General features: G+C 40.1%; 1 protein-coding gene across 1 annotated transcript in view; it reads right to left on the reverse strand.

Annotated features, from left to right (window-relative positions):
* Positions 1-18,984, reverse strand: part of LOC310941788 (ankyrin repeat and BTB/POZ domain-containing protein 3-A) — a gene marked incomplete at both ends in the record, with an annotated part of 178,178 nt that overhangs the window by 44,123 nt on the left and 115,071 nt on the right. The window contains one exon of the mRNA XM_083907036.1: positions 14,614-14,763. Coding sequence (XP_083763162.1) covers positions 14,614-14,763 — 150 coding nt within the window. The remainder of the gene's footprint in view (positions 1-14,613; positions 14,764-18,984) is intronic.

Raw genomic sequence — 18,984 nt, forward strand, 5'->3', positions numbered from 1 at the left:
TCAGGCTCCGAGTGCCGGGGGGCCCCCTATCGGCACGGGGCCCCCCTATCGGCTCGGGGCCCCCCCAAGCAGTTGCCTGCCTTGCCTGTTCACAAACTGCTCACAAAAGCGTCTATTTTAGCGCTAAAGTATCGCTGCGCTGACGCTCGATGCCGTTAAGCCTCTGCTCGATTACAAGCCCCTCTCACAATAAATCAGCGATCGCTGCAGATGGATCAACTGGACGGATTTGACGAACGATGACAAAAGTGCCTTCGCGAAGGCTCCCCCGTTTCATCGGAGCACAAACAGCTGCTGCCTTTTTCGTCTCACAAACAGCTGCTCCATCCCTTTTTCAACCCCTACATCGTTTCTCGTGGAAAACAGTGAGGTGAGAACAAACAGCAGCCTGTTCAATTCACCGCCTTATTACCCCAGAACTTCCATTAGGCTTCTGGGCTTCTTCCAAAAACACTTAATTAGCGTAGTGGGCATTATCTCCGGCTGTGGCGTAATGTCCGTCTTAACTGCAGCAGGACTTAAACCGTAAAGTGGATTTTAAACAGGAATAACTGCAATATGTCGCTGGAGTCCCTGCAGGAGCAGCGAGACGCTGAGGCTCAGGTATCCTCAGCCCCCGCGTCGTCTTAGAGCCACGGATAATACTGTCATTATTAAAATAGAACATCTGCCTGTGGGTGTTGCACCTCTCCGGAGACGTCTCCTGCACATTTCAACACTTGCATGCGTCCGCCTCGTCGGACGAGCGATCCGTTTATCATCGTTTACCATTGGAATCCGACACCGCGAACACGCCACGGCAACGTGATTGAATGTCAACGTCGACTTAAATCGAGGCTGCTGACCTTAAACATGATCAGGAATTAACGTAATCCCTGCTTAATCTAAAATACAGGCAAAATAGCTCATAGTCAGCACTCAGAAATATATTGTTTTAGCCACTTAGCTAAATAATGAAAACAATATGTTTATTGCTTTATCTCATCATTAGGTTAGGCTTTTCTGGCTGTAAACTGACGTTTGTAATCCGATAAATCTCCCGCGCCAAACTCTATATTTACAGGATTAACACGTTAGCATGCTCTAACAATTGCTAATCAGCAGCAGTAATTTGACAGCATATCTCGCAGTTAGCTTAACTGTGTTTGAAACGCCACTCATTAAAATCTTGGCTCTGGTTATTTGTAACATTAGAGCGACGCTAATGACCAACTAACTGACTCTAATTCAAGCTAGCATCTATTAGCTGAGCTACATAATTATTCCAGCAACCAGTGAACACATTTAAAAAGAAAATGTGCTTTCGATTATGTTAAAAACTCTGCATTTAAAGCATTAACACTGTCAACAACATTGTCAAAGAATATTTAACTAGTTCACCACCGTAGATAGACGTGTTAGCATGCTCTATCATTTGCTAATCAGCAGCAGTAGTTTGACAGCATATCTTACAGCTAGCTTAACTTTGTTTGAAACACCATTCGTTAAAATCTTGGTTCTGGTTATTTGTAACTTTATAGAGAAGCTATTGACCAACTAACTGACACTAATTCAAGCTAGCGTCTATTAGCTGAGCTACATAATTATTTCAGCAACACAGTGAACACATTTAAAAAGAAAATGTGCTTTCGATTATGTTAAAAACTCTGCATTTAAAGCATTAACACTGTCAACAACATTGTCAAAGAATATTTAACTAGTTCACCACCATAGATAACGTTAGCATGCTCTAACATTTGCTAATCAGAGGCAGTAGTTTGACAGCATATCTCGCAGTTAGCTTAACTGTGTTTGAAACGCCACTCATTAAAATCTTGGTTCTGGTAATTTGTAACTTTATAGCGAAGCTATTGACCAACTAACTGACACTAATTCAAGCTAATGTCTATTAGCTGAGCTACTGAACTATTTCAGGTGAACACAGTTAAAATAACATTATGTTTGTTTATATAATGTGTAATCTCCATTACCAGAAAGTTATTAAAGTCAAGAGTGAAAGTTTGTGTCCTTCACAAACAATTCCCTAAAGCGTAACAAACAAACAAACACAATAACATAAACAACTGGATTATTGTCTGAAATCGCTATTCAAACCATTTTCTCTCTGTTTAAAGGTCGTTAAAAGTCTTCCAAAGTGCACGACTTCATTCTTTAAGAAAACACTTTGTTGTTATTTTTCTTTGCCCCGTTCTCTGCCGACGGCAAAGTCACAATGACAGAGATCTTTTGTCCCTCGTCCGTCTTCGTTCTCCGTTTGTGTTTCTGTTTGAGCCTTTTCGACGTCGTGTCGACGGAGTAAACGAGGCAGGAGAACACACAGTGAGTCCCAAGGTGAATGATCAAATCTGTGAATATAATAAAACACCACGACGACTTCTTCAAACCTAATAGTCACGGTGAGCTGAGATGGAAAACAAAACCACTTTATACCAAAAATCCTTTCTTTTAAGAGAGAAAATGTTTATCCCAAAGCTTTACGACTCATTCTGACGAATAAGAGAAGGAAAGGGAAGAAGAAAGTGGTGGAAAATAACAGCTAAGCTAAGCTAATGACCAACTAACTGACACTAATCCAAGCTAACGTCGATTAGCTGAGCTACAGAACTATTTCAGCAACCACTGAACGCCATCTTTGGTGTTAAAAACTCTATGTTTATAACATTAACACTTGTCAAAGAATATTTAACTCGTTTACCACCTTAAATAAACACGTTAGCATGCTCTATCATTTGCTAATCAGCAGCAGTAGTAATTTGACAGCATATCTCGCAGTTAGCTTAACTGTGTTTGAAACGCCATTCATTAAAATCTTAGTTCTGGTTATTTGTAACCTAATGACCAACTAACTGACTCTAATTCAAGCTAACATCGATTAGCTGAGCTACTGAACTATTCAGCAACCAGTGAACACATTTAAAAGGGAAATGTGCTTTTTATTGGGTTGAAAACCCTGTATTTACAGCATTAACACTGTCAAAAATATTGGCAAAGAATATTTAACTTGTTTACCACCTTAGCTAAACACATTAGCATGCTCTAACATTTGCTAATCAGCAGCAGTAATTTGACAGCATATCTCGCAGTTAGCATAACTGTGTTTGAAACACCATTCGTTAAAATCTTGGTTCTGGTTATTTGTAACCTAAGAGCGAAGCTAATGACCAACTGACTGACTCTACTTCAAGCTAGCATCTATTAGCTGAGCTACAGAACTATTTCAGCAACCAGTGAACAGATTTAAAAGCAAAATGTGCGTTCTTTTGTGTTAAAAACTCTATATTTATAGCATTAACACTTGTCAAAGGATATTTAACATGTTTACCACCTTAGATAAACCCGTTATCATACTTTATCATTTGCATCAGAGGCAGTAGTTTGACAGCATATCTCGCAGTTAACTTAACTGTGCTTAGCTTAGCTCCTACAGAATTATTTTAGCAACCAGTGAACAGATTTTAAAAGAAAATGTGCGTTCTATTATGTTAAAAACTCTGTATTTGAAGCATTAACACTGTCAACAACATTTGACAGTGCTAAATTTGCTAATCAGAGGCAGTAGTTTGACAGCATATCTCGCAGTTAGCTTAACTGTGTTTATTAGCTGAGCTACAGAATTTGTTTTTCTAACTTAAACACTGATATTTTGACCTCAATATTATTTTTATTTAATGTACACTCAGATAAATACGTATTCTACACTTCTGCTGGTTGTGTAATATCACATATCACCTTGTTTAAACCACTTATACTGAGACTAGTTATTTTAATATAGAGTAAATATTTAAATACATAAATAGATAGAGTTTGGGAACATTACTAACATCTCAGGCTATCTTTTATTCACTGAAGAGCTTTATAATTTAGTGTTTTAATGATTTAGTAAAACAGACAGACATACATGATTCATCATTATGGATAAGGAGGAGAACTGGCGCTTAATTTTCCCCACGCACCGGTTACTAATATGATTCAGATTCTGGAAATCAAAATGAGCTAATAGCTTTAACCTTGACTTTCATTTGACCTTGACATCAAAAACTGTGTCTTCTGTACCAGATGAAGAGATGTGTGTTTGTGTGTGTGTGTGTGTGTGTGTTTGCAGGGATTGTCGTGTCAGCGGAAAAACCCTCGCCGTCCTCCTAAAGGTGCAGCGAGACAGATAAGGGAAAATGGCCGCAAAAATCCCCGTTTCTGCCGAACGAACGATGGAAGCCCTCGTCTTTAAGAGGTAAACGGCAGAGGTGTTTTTTTTTTTTTTAAATCGGACATTATTGACAGTTTCATCCTGATACACCGTGATATTGTGTCTTTGGGTTTTGGTGCACCGGTTCAGTTTGGAACAGAATGGTACATATTTATTTGCATTTCCAGTAGGGTTCGTACCAAAAACAACCAGTCCGGACCTTTCCATTTTTTATGGCACCCTTCCCTTAGGGTACCAGAGTAAAAATGGTACGGTAAGCTCAGGGTCGAGCTAGAGACATTAAGACTTTAAATATGTACTTTGGGCAAGGGCCTTGCTTTACGGAGGCCGTCGTCTTGTGCTACAATTGCCGCTTTTCCATTATACAGTTCTCGCACGACTCGACTCTACTCGGTTTGGCATCGGTAACGTCGTTTTCCATTACGATAGCGCTTCCTCAACGCGGGGGGTCGGCGTCGTGGGCACACGCCGTGACGTTGTTTCACCTGCGACACAAACTAGTGACTTGTAAAGCGGCTGTTTTCGTTGCAACTGAATCATTAGAACGAGTCGATTGAAAAGATTTGTTCACTGAACCCGGAGCACAAACTCCGTCCGACACGGTCACTGAACTGAAAATGCCACGGAACGGGCTGGGATTTGGCTCACGACTGAGCGTGAGCACAAAATGTGCGTTCTTTTGTGTTAAAAACTCTATATTTACAGCATTAACACTTGCCAAAGAACATTAAACTTGTTTACCACCGTAGATAGACACATTAGCATGCGCTAACATTTGCTAATCAGCAGCAGTAGTTTGACTGCATATCTCGCAGTTAGCTTAACTGTGTTTGAAATCTGGGTTCTGGTTATTTGTAACCTTAGAGTGAAGCTAATGACCAACTGACTGACACTAATTCAAGCTAGCATCTATTAGCTGAGCTACAGAATTATTTCAGCAACCAGTGAACAGATTTAAAAGCAAAATGAGCACTATTTTGTGTTAAAAACTCTATATTTACAGCATTAACACTTGTCAAAGAACATCAAACTTGTTTACCACTGTCGATAGACACGTTAGCATGCTCTAACATTTGCTAATCAGCAGCAGTAGTTTGACAGCATATCTCGCAGTTAGCTTAACTGTGTTTGAAATCTGGGTTCTGGTTATTTGTAACCTTAAAGCGAAGCTAATGACCAACTGACTGACTCTAATTCAAGCTAGCATCTATTAGCTGAGCTACAGAATTATTTCAGCAACCAGTGAACATATTTTAAAAGAAAAATGTGCGCTATTTTGTGTTAAAAACTATATTTACAGCATTCACACTTGTCAAAAAGTGTTAAAATCAGTCGCCCAAACTTTGCTAACTTTTGAACGTGTTTCTGCGCCGACTTCACTCTCAGTCGCGCGGCGTGAATCACCGTGACGGACGGACGGACGGACACATGTGGTTCATAAGCGAACGGAGTGGAACAAAAAGGGCAGAAATGACAGCAGGAACCTTTGGCTGTTGTGCCGTCGTGTCCATTAGAGCGACACAGGAAAGGACACGAGGTGACGTTATCGTCCGCGAAGTTGTCAAATGGGACGAAATGTGCTTATCAGTTCGTATCTCGCGACTCAGACCTAGTCCGTTTCCGGGTTTTTTTTTATGGACTTTATGGATCAACCGGAGAGAGAAACTTTAGAGAATCAAATTTAGCTTCCACCGTCGCCGCCCGTCCAGAGAAATGGGTCAGACTACGAGATTAAGAGGGATGATGCATGGAGAAGTGGCGGGAGAAGTATTTTAGCGCTAATATGATGAAAAATGAGACTCCAGGTCTCCAGATGAAATGTTACACCTCCTCCTCCTCCTCCTCCTCCTCCGAAGCAATCCCATTATCCTCCGTTCACACATCCCCGGTGTGGGATAATGGAGCAGAGACAATGGGAGAGCGAAGAGGCTGAACCACGGCGGATAAAAAAGTGATATAAACGCCCCGAAAAAAAATTAACTGGTTAAATAGTGAATTTATGTCATTTTTTAAAAAAAAAAAATTGTTTATGAGGAAACTTGGAGCAGATGGTGGCGGCACGGAAATCATAGTTAGTCAGGTGTTCAGTAAGAAATCACTTCACGGAGGCAGAGAGAGAATAATAAGAAGAAACAATAGACGAGAAGAAATAACATCAGTGAGCAATTTTCTGTGCCCTTTCAAACCTCATGCGCCTCAGCAGAGAGAGAGGGATTTCTCTGTGTTTGAGAAAGCAACGCCGAGCTGAAGAATAAGCACTTTTTCCCCCCCCGCCATCCTTCTTCTTCTTCTTCTTCTTCTTCTTCTTCTTCTTCTTCTTCTTCTTCCCCCGCTTGGATACAGTGGAAAATCCACCGTTTTTCAAGCCAAACGTTGCCGAAAACGGGCGCTTTCACATCTACAGTTCGATTGCTTTGGTCTGCACCGGTGCGAAAAATGTTAACAACGTGGCAAACATCGACGTGGGAACCAAAATGGACCGCGAAGACCATCGGCACCGGAACCGGACTAACCCTCGAACTTCCACCAGGGGGCGTCACGTCACGCCGCGGAACGTAAGCGCCGCGGTCACCGAAGCTGATCGATGTTAGAATGATGTGTTTTAAGTCTGATTTTAGCCATATTAACGCAATAATTGATTAATTATACCAGATAATTGAGTTATTGAGTGAAGTGTCTTTGCCTCTGCGAAGCTAGCTAGCCATATTCCCCCTTTTCATCTTGTTAGAATGATGTGTTTTTCTGTTGACCGAATACAACTTTAGCATGTGGCTAGTTAGTAGCATGTTGAGTATCATTCTGTGTCTTTCGACCACCAATTAACTTCGAACTATACAATTATTTAAGCTAACAGAGATTGAATTCAGTTTTGTCGCGATTTTGGCATGTTTTTCCTGTCGAGTTTGCTATTTCGTGCAATTTTCATTCATATTTACATGTGTTTTAAGTCTGATTTTAGCCATAATAACGCAATAATCGATTAATTATACCAGATAATCGAGTTATTGAGTGAAGTGTCTTTGCCTCTGCTATGCTAGCTAGCCATATTCCCCCTTTTCATCTTGTTAGAATGATGTGTTTTTCTGTTGACCGAATACAACTTTAGCATGTGGCTAATTAGTAGCATGTTGAGTATCATTCTGTGTCTTTCTACCATCAATTAACTTCGAACTATACAATTATTTAAGCTAATAGAGATTGAATTTAGTTTTGTCGGGATTTTGGCATGTTTTTCCTGTCGAGTTTTCGATTTCGTGCAATTTCATTCATATTTACATGTGTTTTAAGTCTGATTTTAGCCATAATAACGCAATAATCGATTAATTATACCAGATAATTGAGTTATTGAGTGAAGTGTCTTTGCTAAGCTAGCTAGCGATATTCCCCCTTTCAGCTTGTTACAATTATGTGTTTTCCTGTTGACCGAATACAACTTTAGCATGTGGCTAGTTGGTAGCATGTTGAGTATCTTTCTGTGTCTTTCTACCATCAATTAACTTGGAAATATACAATTATTTAAGCTAGCAGAGATTGAATTCAGTTTTGTCTGGATTTTGGCATGTTTTTCCTGTTGATCTCTTCTTTATCCGTGTCGAATTTTTCGATTTAGTGCAATTTCATTCATATTCACATGTATTTAAGGTCTGATTGTAGCCATAATAACGCAATAATTGATTTATTATAGCAGATAACTGAGTTATTGAGTGAAGTGTCTTTGCTAAGCTAGCTAGCGATATTCCCCCTTTCAGCTTGTTACAATTATGCGTTTTCCTGTTGACTGAATACAATTTTAGCATGTGGCTAGTTGGTAGCATGTTGAGTAGAGTGTTTTTGGCATGTTTTTCCAAATTCGAATTTTTGGTTTAGTGCAATTTCAGTCATATTTACATGTATTTTAAGTTGGATTTTAGTCGTAATAACGCCACAATTTGATAAATTGAACGTATTTGTAGTGTCTTATATCTTCGATACACCACTAGCACTTACAAATGCTAACCATTAGAGGGTGCACCTCAATGATTCTTAGCTTAAAAAAGGTAGAAAAGTAAATGCAGTTGTGTTATTATAGTAAATTAAAGCTGTCACATTAAGGTCTTTAAGGGAAACTGGAGACAAAGTAAAAAAATACATTAAATTCATGAAACACCAAGCACATTTTTGAAAAACGAGGTTCGATTTCATCAATTCTTCGTTCATACTTGAAATATCTGTCTCTGCTCTGCGGTGGAGGCACACCCAGCGTTCGGAATGGCGGGGGCCCCATTGTTGGGAGAACGGCCCTGTATTACATTACACTGGGTTTATTTGCCCAGTGGCTGCTGCTCTGTGACCCTAACCCACCACCGGAGGCGCTGACAGACGAACGGCGGCCGTTTCCCTGTCACGATACGTCGCCCTATGGATCCTAGTATATACGGCACACAAACACAAATTAAAACGCAAAACACCCCCCCTGAGCGCCGACCGTTCAGCGTCTGAATCCGCCGTCGGAGATTTTATCGCCCCGTCGTTGGGACAAAGACGTGAAATACGAGCGGGGAGATAAATGTGACCTCGGGAAACATAACGGCCTCTTTATTTCCTCCACCTTGGGAGAATGGAATTATGGATATGGTGATGAACGTTTGCTCTTTAACACCCTCCATTATTCATTAATTACCCAGCAAGTCGGGTGTGAAATTGCGCAGACGGCTGGGATTGCGTGCGTGGTCTTTAGCTCCGTAACGTGGTCTTGTTTTATCGCTGTGGCTCAAACATCACGCAGATCCTGACCGTACAGACACCTGCTGTGTCGTTGGCTTCCCACGTGCGGCGTTTTCCCACAACAGCCTATCATTACCACATTATTTTGCTATATGAAAATGAGAGTAGTTACCCGTAAAACCTTCTGTCTCTAAGCCTCTAAGACACTGAACGCCACACACACACACACACTCAGGAAATCTGCTTATTCTCACAATTTGACAGTAACCTGATTTCTGTACAGAAACAGGAAATCTGGTTCCCCCGGATTGTGCCGTAAATTCTGCAGGATCAACAGAAAACGGGGCTCTTCGCTCGAGCTGCACAATACGCTCAAACAAATGTCACAGTCTGATTAATTTTGACAGACACTGCACATTTGATACGATTCTAAATTGGTACAAGTGACGATTCTAGTCTCTGTAACGTGGTTTAACCCACGTCACAACCGGTCAAGACGTCACCCACGAGAACCGCCTGAACTCCTGGTTTGAAGCCTCCAGGATCAACTCAGCAACCCAGAAGACTACCATCCAGGTTTTTCCACAGCACTCTAACAACGAAAGTGTTCAAAAATTCATTAAAATTATTCCTTAAGAGGTTTGCAAATATTTTCAACGGATCCTTATTCAGGGCGATGCCGACTATTATGAGGGTAAATTTTAAGTAATTCCAAGATACTTTTAATTTTTTTGGAGAAAGTCAGTTTTCTGTCAAAGTGCATCAGGGCAAATGGATAATTTCCTGAAGTTCAAAAATTCATTAAAATTATTCCTTAAGAGGTTTCCAAATATTTTCAACGGATCCTTATTCAGGGCGATGCCGACTATTATGACGGTAAATTTCAAGTCATTCCGAGATACTTTTTGTTTTTTTGAAGAAAGTCAGCTCACTATCACAGTGCATCAGGGCAAATGGATAATTTCCTGAAGTTCAAAAATTCATTAAAATTATTCCTTAAGAGGTTTGCAAATATTTTCAACGGATCCTTATTCAGGGCGATGCCGACTATTATGAGGGTAAATTTTAAGTAATTCCAAGATACTTTTAATTTTTTTGGAGAAAGTCAGTTTTCTGTCAAAGTGCATCAGGGCAAATGGATCATTTCCTGAAGTTCAAAAATTCATTAAAATTATTCCTTAAGAGGTTTGCAAATATTTTCAACGGATCCTTGTTCAGGGCGATGCCGACTATTATGGTGGTGAATTTCAAGTCATTCCGAGATACTTTTTGTTTTTTTGAAGAAAGTCAGCTCACTATCAAAGTGCATCAGGGCAAATGGATCATTTCCTGAAGTTCAAAAATTCATTAAAATTATTCCTGAAGAGGTTTCCAAATATTTTCAACGGATCCTTATTCAGGGCGATGCCGACTATTATGAGGGTAAATTTTAAGTAATTCCAAGATACTTTTAATTTTTTTGAAGAAAGTCAGTTTTCTGTCAAAGTGCATCAGGGCAAATGGATCATTTCCTGAAGTTCAAAAATTCATTAAAATTTTCCCTTAAGAGATTTGCAAATATTTCAAACGGAACCTTGTTCAGGGCGATGCCGACTATTATGGTGGTGAATTTCAAGTCATTCCGAGATACTTTTTGTTTTTGTGAAGAAAGTCAGCTCACTGTCAAAGTGAATCAGGGCAAATGGATCATTTCCTGAAGTTCAAAAATTCATTAAAATTATTCCTGAAGAGGTTTCCAAATATTTTCAACGGATCCTTATTCAGGGCGATGCCGACTATTATGAGGGTAAATTTTAAGTAATTCCAAGATACTTTTAATTTTTTTGAAGAAAGTCAGTTTTCTGTCAAAGTGCACCAGGGCAAATAGATAATTTTCCGAATTTCAAAAATTCATTAAAATTATTCCTTAAGAGGTTTGCAAATATTTTCAACGGATCCTTGTTCAGGGCGATGCCGACTATTATTATAGAACATTTAAATTCCGACAAAGCCCCATCGACAACGAATGAAGACACCAAACGTGGGTAGTATTCCTACTGGAAACTCAACAAAATGCATCACACCAAACAATTTCCACATTTTGTCATCTACATTTAGACAAACCCTCTTAAATGCACAAACTGGGCCTTTAAAATCATCCTCAGTTGACTGCACTTTGACAGAAACGTGTAATCTCGTGTTAAAGTCAAACCAATTTCTGTCCCTTTAAGGTTCCTGCAAAGACAGATGGTCAAACGTGCTAAAAGTAGCGCGCTCCACGCGATCGTCATCGTACACATTCGCACTCTGTGATGTAACCCGGCGATCGCTGCTCTGCACATCAATCTGTTCACAGAAGACGAGCGTCTGTGCGAGCGCTCGACCCCAGAGGTCAGGACGTCCAGCTGATGCCGTGCGGTGGAGGCGGCGGAGACAGCGGCAGCGGCAGCGCCGTGTCGACAGCGGCAGCGGCGCCGTATGGAGTCAACCACACGGTGCATTAAACGGTGAATCAAACAGCAGTGCAGGCGGTGCCACCTTCTGGTCAAAGGCACACGAACAGACTGTCGAGTTAATGCTTTATGTGTGTTGTGTTCATCACATTAGCACAAACACGTACGAGGCTGATGATGAAAAAAGTTACGTTTCACGTTTCCGTCGGCGTTAAGACGAGGAGCCGCTTATTTGCTTTTATCCTTAATGTATGCGCAGACAGCGGCGCTTCTCCTGCTGCTGATGTTCACAATAATTGATTTGTAATGAAAGAAAAGAGCCCGTTTGTGTTATTTACATCTCCGGCTCGCTCACCAAGTTTCACTCAGCGGCTTGTTAAACGTGTTAAAATGGGATATTTTAATAAAACCAGGCAGCAATCGCTCTTTTTTGCCAACTTTGCTGCAACGACGGGGAACAAAAAAAAAAAAGGAAACTATTTTCTGTGCTGTTCTTTTCCAACTTGAATTTTAAGCAAAACAAAAAGACCCGAACCTCTTTGTTAGGAACACACCTCTCAGTTAGGAACACACCTCTCAGGGACGTCAAACTGTCTGGCTCCACGTCGCCTTTTTAAATTGCTCTTAAAAGCCTATTTTCACGTGAAGGCCGTGTTTTTATTGTGCTATAAAGTTTGCTCAAAATTCAGAAATGATGAGAAATTGCCTCTAAATTCAGCTCCTGGAACCAAATTCGGTCGAAACCAGTTAAGCTAACATTAATCTGATAGATAGATAGATAGATAGATAGATAGATAGATAGATAGATAGATAGATAGATAGATAGATAGATAGATAGATAGATAGATAGATAGATAGATAGATAGATAGTTTTGAGCCAACTTTAAGCTAACTTTTCATTAATAAACAGATAACAGTTGTTTTAGCTGTTAAGCTAACATTAAGCTAGATTTAAACTGATAGATAGATAGATAGATAGATAGATAGATAGATAGATAGATAGATAGATAGATAGATAGATAGATAGATAGATAGATAGATTTGAGCCAACTTAAGCCAACGTTTCATTAATAAACAGATAACAGTTGTTTTAGCTGTTAAGCTAACATTAAGCTAGATTTAAACTGATAGATAGATAGATAGATAGATAGATAGATAGATAGATAGATAGATAGATAGATAGATAGATAGATAGATAGATAGATAGATAGATAGATAGATTTGAGCCAACTTAAGCCAACGTTTCATTAATAAACAGATAACAGTTGTTTTAGCTGTTAAGCTAACATTAAGCTAGCTTTAAACTGATAGATAGATAGATAGATAGATAGATAGATAGATAGATAGATAGATAGATAGATAGATAGATAGATAGATAGATAGATAGATAGATAGATAGATAGATTGTTTTGGGCCATCTTAAGCTAACTTTTAAGCTCACAATTCAGAAATGATGAGAAATTGCCCCCAAATTCAGCTCCTGGAACCAAATTCGGTCGACATCATGAGGGGAACTCAAATCTCTTGGAGAATTAATTTTGAATTCTGGAGTCATTTTGTTTTGGCAATTTTACATCTTGAAACTCCCTACCACAGTCGCCATGGCAACCCTGAATCAAAGAGGTGGAAATTTGCTTCCTTCTTTATTCGAGATCAAAGCTGCAGCTTTACAGTCTAAATACGCCTTTAATTAGTTTCAATACGATACATAACATTGGCATTAGCTTGTAATAACTCGATGTAATCCGTGTTTCATTCTTGTCTTTCGTATATGAGGTTATTTTTGATTAAAAGCTTGTTTTTAAATTGTGTTTTACATAATTTCCATCTTGCAAATCGCTCGCCATCGTCTGAAAATAAGGACATCGAGACCTTTATGCGAACAAAGTCGGAGAAACCTGTCGTAAACGTCGCGACAAATATGGGAAATAGAAGCACTTTTGAAACAAAGTAATTAAACGTGAAGTCAAGTGATTGGTGGTGGGAGTAAAACTCCCAGTACAATTATAGAGAAAAGACAACTTATTATTAATCAACACATTTTTTTGCGACCGAGCTAATGAGGCCCAGAGAACAACAAGAACACCAGAGAACAAATGTCTCACACAGCGACACCGACTCTGTCTTTGACACATGTGATCATTTACAAAAAAAGTGATGTATTTTTACTCTTTTTAAAAACAAAACAGCGTAAAATAACCACACAACAAGTGCTCTAATTTAACTACATTTACAGGAAATCATCCATCTTGTTAGCCAGCTAGGTAGCAATTGTTTTATCCAACCTTAAGCTAGCTTTTAGCAGATAGACAACTTGAAGCTAAGTAAGCTAACTTTTAGCTGATTGGTAGGTAGGTAGGTAGGTAGGAAGGAAGACAGGTAGGTAGCAAGTGTTTTAGCCAACTTTAATCTAACTTTTAGCCGAGGTAGGTAGGTAGAGAGGTAACAATTGTTTTAGCCAACTTTAAGCTAACTTTTATCTGATAGGTAGGTAGATAGGTAGCAATTGTTTTAGCCAACTTCAAGCTAACAGGTAGGTAGGTGGTTGGGTAGGTAGGGAGAAAGTGTTTGAGCCAACTTTAAGCTAACTTTTAGCTGATAGGTTGGTAGGTATCAATTGTTTTAGTCAACTTTAAGCTAATTTCAATGTTTAGCTGATAAATAGATTGATAGCAACTAGCAAATAAAATTGTACTGTATCAACAATAATTATATTGAGGGAAACAAATTGTAGGCTTTGGTTTGGAGCTAAACATTTTTCTTAATTTATTTAGTTATTTATTTTTTACATTAAATACATATCAATTTGCACATTTGTGTTTGTCTTAAATGCACAGCAGGACAATTCAATACACTGTTTATATTAAAATAATGAGGTATCCAGGTGTTCAATGTAACAAACATTTAGTTGGATATTTTACTTGAAAAACAAATGTAGCATATAAAATATACTGTTTATATATGTAGATAGATATTGCACTATTTTCCGAGGTCCGTAATGTTTTGACGCTAATAAACAGCTTATAAGAATCAATAGTATTGCAGTAAAACGCAATAGTCATTTGGCTTTAAATTGTACGTATATTTGCAGCCAAAGCTTGTAAAAGCTTTGTAATTGGACATTTAAATAAAGGCCACCTGTGATCAGACAATAACAGGTGGCGTTATATCATCTTGGTGCCAGAAATACTTATTTTATGACATGTACGTGTGATGATGATGATGATGATGATGATGATGATGATGGAGGAGCAGAAAAAGAAGTGCACTCACTCAGCTCGGCGATGCTTCCCACTCGGGTCGCGAGCAGCGACTGCTCCAGAGTGCGGAGTTCGGCCTGAGTGTACCCATGACCTTCGCCGCTCCTCCCCGACCTCTGCTGGTCGCGGTGCAGGTTCAGACTCTCGGGCAAACTCAGCACACCTGTACACGGTCAAACACAACACGGGCTCAATAAACGCTCATATAATTATAATATAGTCGAATTCTGACATGAAATAGAGTACTGTTCAAATCATCCACAAACTTGTGTGAAACAGAGGAACGGATTTTCAAAACAAACTTGTTAAATGGCACAATGCCACATTCACAACACGGATAGATAGCTGTTTTTAGCTAACTTAAGCTAACTTCAAGCTAGCTCTAAGCTGATAGATAGATAGATAGATAGATAGATAGATAGATAGATAGATAGATAGATAGATAGATAGATAGATAGATAGATAGATAGATAGATAGATAGATAGATAGATAGACATTGTTTTTAGCCAACATAAGATACGTTTAAGCTAACTTTTCACTAATAAATAGATAACAATTGTTTTAGAAACTTAAGCTAACTTTAAGCTAGCGTTTCATTAATAAATAGATTGTTATAGCCAAGTTAAGCTAACTTTAAGCAGATAGATAGATAGATAGATAGATAGATAGATAGATAGATAGATAGATAGATAGATAGATAGATAGATAGATAGTTTTAGCCAACTTAAGCTAACATTAAGCTAACTTTTCATTAATAAATAGTTAACAATTGTTTTAGCAACTTAAGCTTACTTTAAGCTGATAGATAGAAAGATAGATAGATAGATAGATAGATAGATAGATAGATAGATAGATAGATAGATAGATAGATAGATAGATAGTTTTGAGCCAGCTTAAGCTAACTATAAGCTAATTTTTCATTAATAAATAGATAACAATTGTTAAGCCAAGTAAAGCTAAAGTTAAACTAGCTTTAAGCCGATAGATAGCTAGATAGATAGATAGATAGATAGATAGATAGATAGATAGATAGATAGATAGATAGATAGATAGATAGATAGATAGATAGATAGTTTTGAGCCAACTTAAGCCAACTTTAAGCTAACTTTTCATTAATAAACAGATAACAGTTGTTTTAGCTGTTAAGCTAACATTAAGCTAGCTTTAAACTGATAGATAGATAGATAGATAGATAGATAGATAGATAGATAGATAGATAGATAGATAGATAGATAGATAGATAGATAGATAGATAGATAGATTAAAGTACATAATTATAGCAGCATTGCTTCCTCTTTGTGAAAGTGATATATCGCTTTAGTAAACTTTCGTGGTTCAATAGGCGTCCCTCGTTCCCTGCTTTTGCTATAATTAAGTCAACGAGGCTGTAATGAGCCACATTTGTTTCTCGCAGGCTGTAAATTCAAAGCACAACCTTGCATTGTTAGGACGCGCATGTTGACCTTTACGCAACACTGTGCTGTAATCACAGGTGTGTGTGTGTGTCTGGGTTGTGTTTTTCCCTGCAAAACAAAATGGGCAGCGGAACATGTTTTGGCCGGAAGAGGATTTCATCCATTTCGGAGCCATTTCAGCAGCCAGCCTTCGTTTAGCGGCAGAGAATGACTTGTGACAGATGGACAATCGAGGAACGGAGAGAGCAACACCCCCATCGAGTGCTAATCCTAATGACCCAGCGCCGGGGTTTGCTCCACTTCTAAACAAACAGTAATTACAACACAGAGGAACTTAGTCCACGTTTCGCCGCCAGGCTATTAAACAAAAGAGCCACACAGTGGACAAACACTCCAGAGTCTCGTTCTGCCGCGGGACACAAATCGGTGGGAAAAAAAAGGACGAGAGTTCAGCTGAGGACTCCAACCTTCCATGTCCTCTTCCCACAGTGTCCAGCCCAAGAATTCCAGTATTCCCCAGTCACAGTCCCACTCCCTACTCCTTCCCACAGCCTTTTTTCCGGGGAGGTCGGCTTAATTATTTGAACAGATTCTTCCACTGCTCTTCGACCGCCGAGCAGCATTGATGGAGCAGCTGGTATTAGGGTGTGTTCTCAAATCAACTGTTTGTCAAGTGAAATATGTGGCGCTTTGACGAATTCTCTGTTCAATGTGTGTGTGGAGGAGGAGGAGGAAGAGGAGGGTTTCCCCAGGATAGTATGTTTGTATGATTGCTTTGTAAAAATCATTTGGTTTTCATCAAATCGAAGCACAGGAAATGGCTTTCGACCTTTAAAATAACCGGGTTCTTAACCATCCTGAGGACGCAAGACATCTAGTTATGTGAAGAAGACGTCATTCAAACTAAGTTTTTTTTACGGCCAGCCGAGTCACCCCCTGGTGGCTATTCGTTCATACTTTTTTACGTCCGCATTAACATTTTCATAAGAACCGGAAGGCTCCTACGGGACACATGCGTCTTGAAATGCGAGGACGCTGGGAGTGTTCAGACCTGACATTAGCAAAATCTGCATGTCATCAAACCACCGCGGATTCTTAAAGGTCATTCTCGCGCCTAACAGTTAGCAAGACGCGGTTCAAGCGGGGGTGGCGACATTCAGAACCTTTTAAACAACGTATTCCCCTCCTCGCCTGAGGCGGCGCTGCATCACGAATGACTGAAGAAGAAGAAGACGAGACAAACAACGAACTGGCTCATCTGTTGGTTAACGCAGGGCAACTTCTGTATCCGCCACATAAGAGCAAAACATGGAACAACGGGCTCAACCGTTTTTGGTTGCGTTTACCCACAATGCCCTGCGTTGTAGTCTGCTTCCCGCATGTGGTTCTCTTGAAGTGAACCGAGACCTACGTTTTTTAGGCAAACCAAGGTTGCTCATTCACACCTCTCCAAAACGAAACGGAGTTTCAGAGAAAACGGACTAGGGTTCGATTAAGAAAGTCTTTGGACTGTTGGAGGAACCACAGGAGAAAGCAAGACTTCTCCATTTGGTTCACTTGAAGCCACCCAAGACCTAGGTTTTTACGGGAACCAAAGTTTGGTTGGCCATTCACCCCCCCCCCCCAACCGAATCGGATGTTCCGCGCAAACAAGCTAGGGTTCGATGAAGTGGTCTCCAGTTAACTTGACCTGAATCTACAAGGTCTTTGGACCGTGGAGAGGAACCCGGATTACTTGAAGAAAACAAGACTTCCTCTTTCTGCATTTTGTTCACTTGAAACCAACCCGAGACCTATGTTTTCAGGCGAACCAGAGGTTGCTTCTTCGATGCGCATCCGAGTTCGGTTGCGCATTCACACCTCGCCAAGCGAACCAGAGTTTCCGAGCAAACGGACTAGGCTTCGATTAAGAAGCTCATCTCCAGTTAACTTGACCCGAATCTGCAGGGTCTTTGGACTGTGGGGAGGAACCCGTAGTAATTCAAGAAAACAAGACTTTGGCTTTCTGCATATGGTTCACTTGAAACCAACCGAGACCTAGGTTTTTAGGGGGGCCAAAATTTGGTTGCTCATTCACACCTCCCCAAAGGAACCGGACGTTCCGCGCAAACAAGCTAGGGTTTGATGAAGTAGTCTCCAGTTAACTTGACCTGAATCTGCAGGGTCTTTGGACTGCGGGAGGAACCCGGAGTACTTGACGAAAACAAGACTTCCTCTTTCTGTATTTGGCTCACTTGAAGTCAACCCTAGACCTACGTTTTTAGGCGGACCAGAGGTTGCTTCAAAGTTTCCGAGCAAACGAACTAGGCTTCGATTAAGAAGGTCATCTCAAGTTAACTTGACCCGAATCTGCAGGGTATTTGGACTGTGGGGAGGAACCACAGGAGTACTTCAAGAAAACAAGACTTTGGCTTTCTGCATTTGATTCACTTGAAACCAACCGAGACCTAGGTTTTTGGGGGGGGGCGGAACCGGTTAGTTAGGGTTTGATGAAGTAGTCTCCAGTTAACTTGACCTGAATCTGCAGGGTCTTTGGACTGCGGGAGGAACCCGGAGTACTTGACGAAAACAAGACTTCCTCTTTCTGTATTTGGCTCACTTGAAGTCAACCCGAGACCTACGTTTTTAGGCGGACCAGAGGTTGCTTCAAAGTTTCCGAGCAAACGAACTAGGCTTCGATTAAGAAGGTCATCTCCAGTTAACTTGACCCGAATCTGCAGGGTATTTGGACTGTGGGGAGGAACCACAGGAGTACTTCAAGAAAACAAGACTTTGGCTTTCTGCATTTGATTCACTTGAAACCAACCGAGACCTAGGTTTTTAGGGGGGGCGGAACCGGTTAGTTAGGGTTTGATGAAGTAGTCTCCAGTTAACTTGACCAGAATCTGCAGGTTTCTTTGGACTGCGGGAGGAACCCGGAGTACTTGAAGAAAACAAGACTTCCTCTTTCTGTATTTGGTTCACTTGA

This window comes from Microchirus variegatus (genome assembly GCF_963457635.1).
Source record: "Microchirus variegatus genome assembly, chromosome: 20".
In the NCBI taxonomy this organism is placed as follows: Eukaryota; Metazoa; Chordata; class Actinopteri; order Pleuronectiformes; family Soleidae; genus Microchirus; species Microchirus variegatus.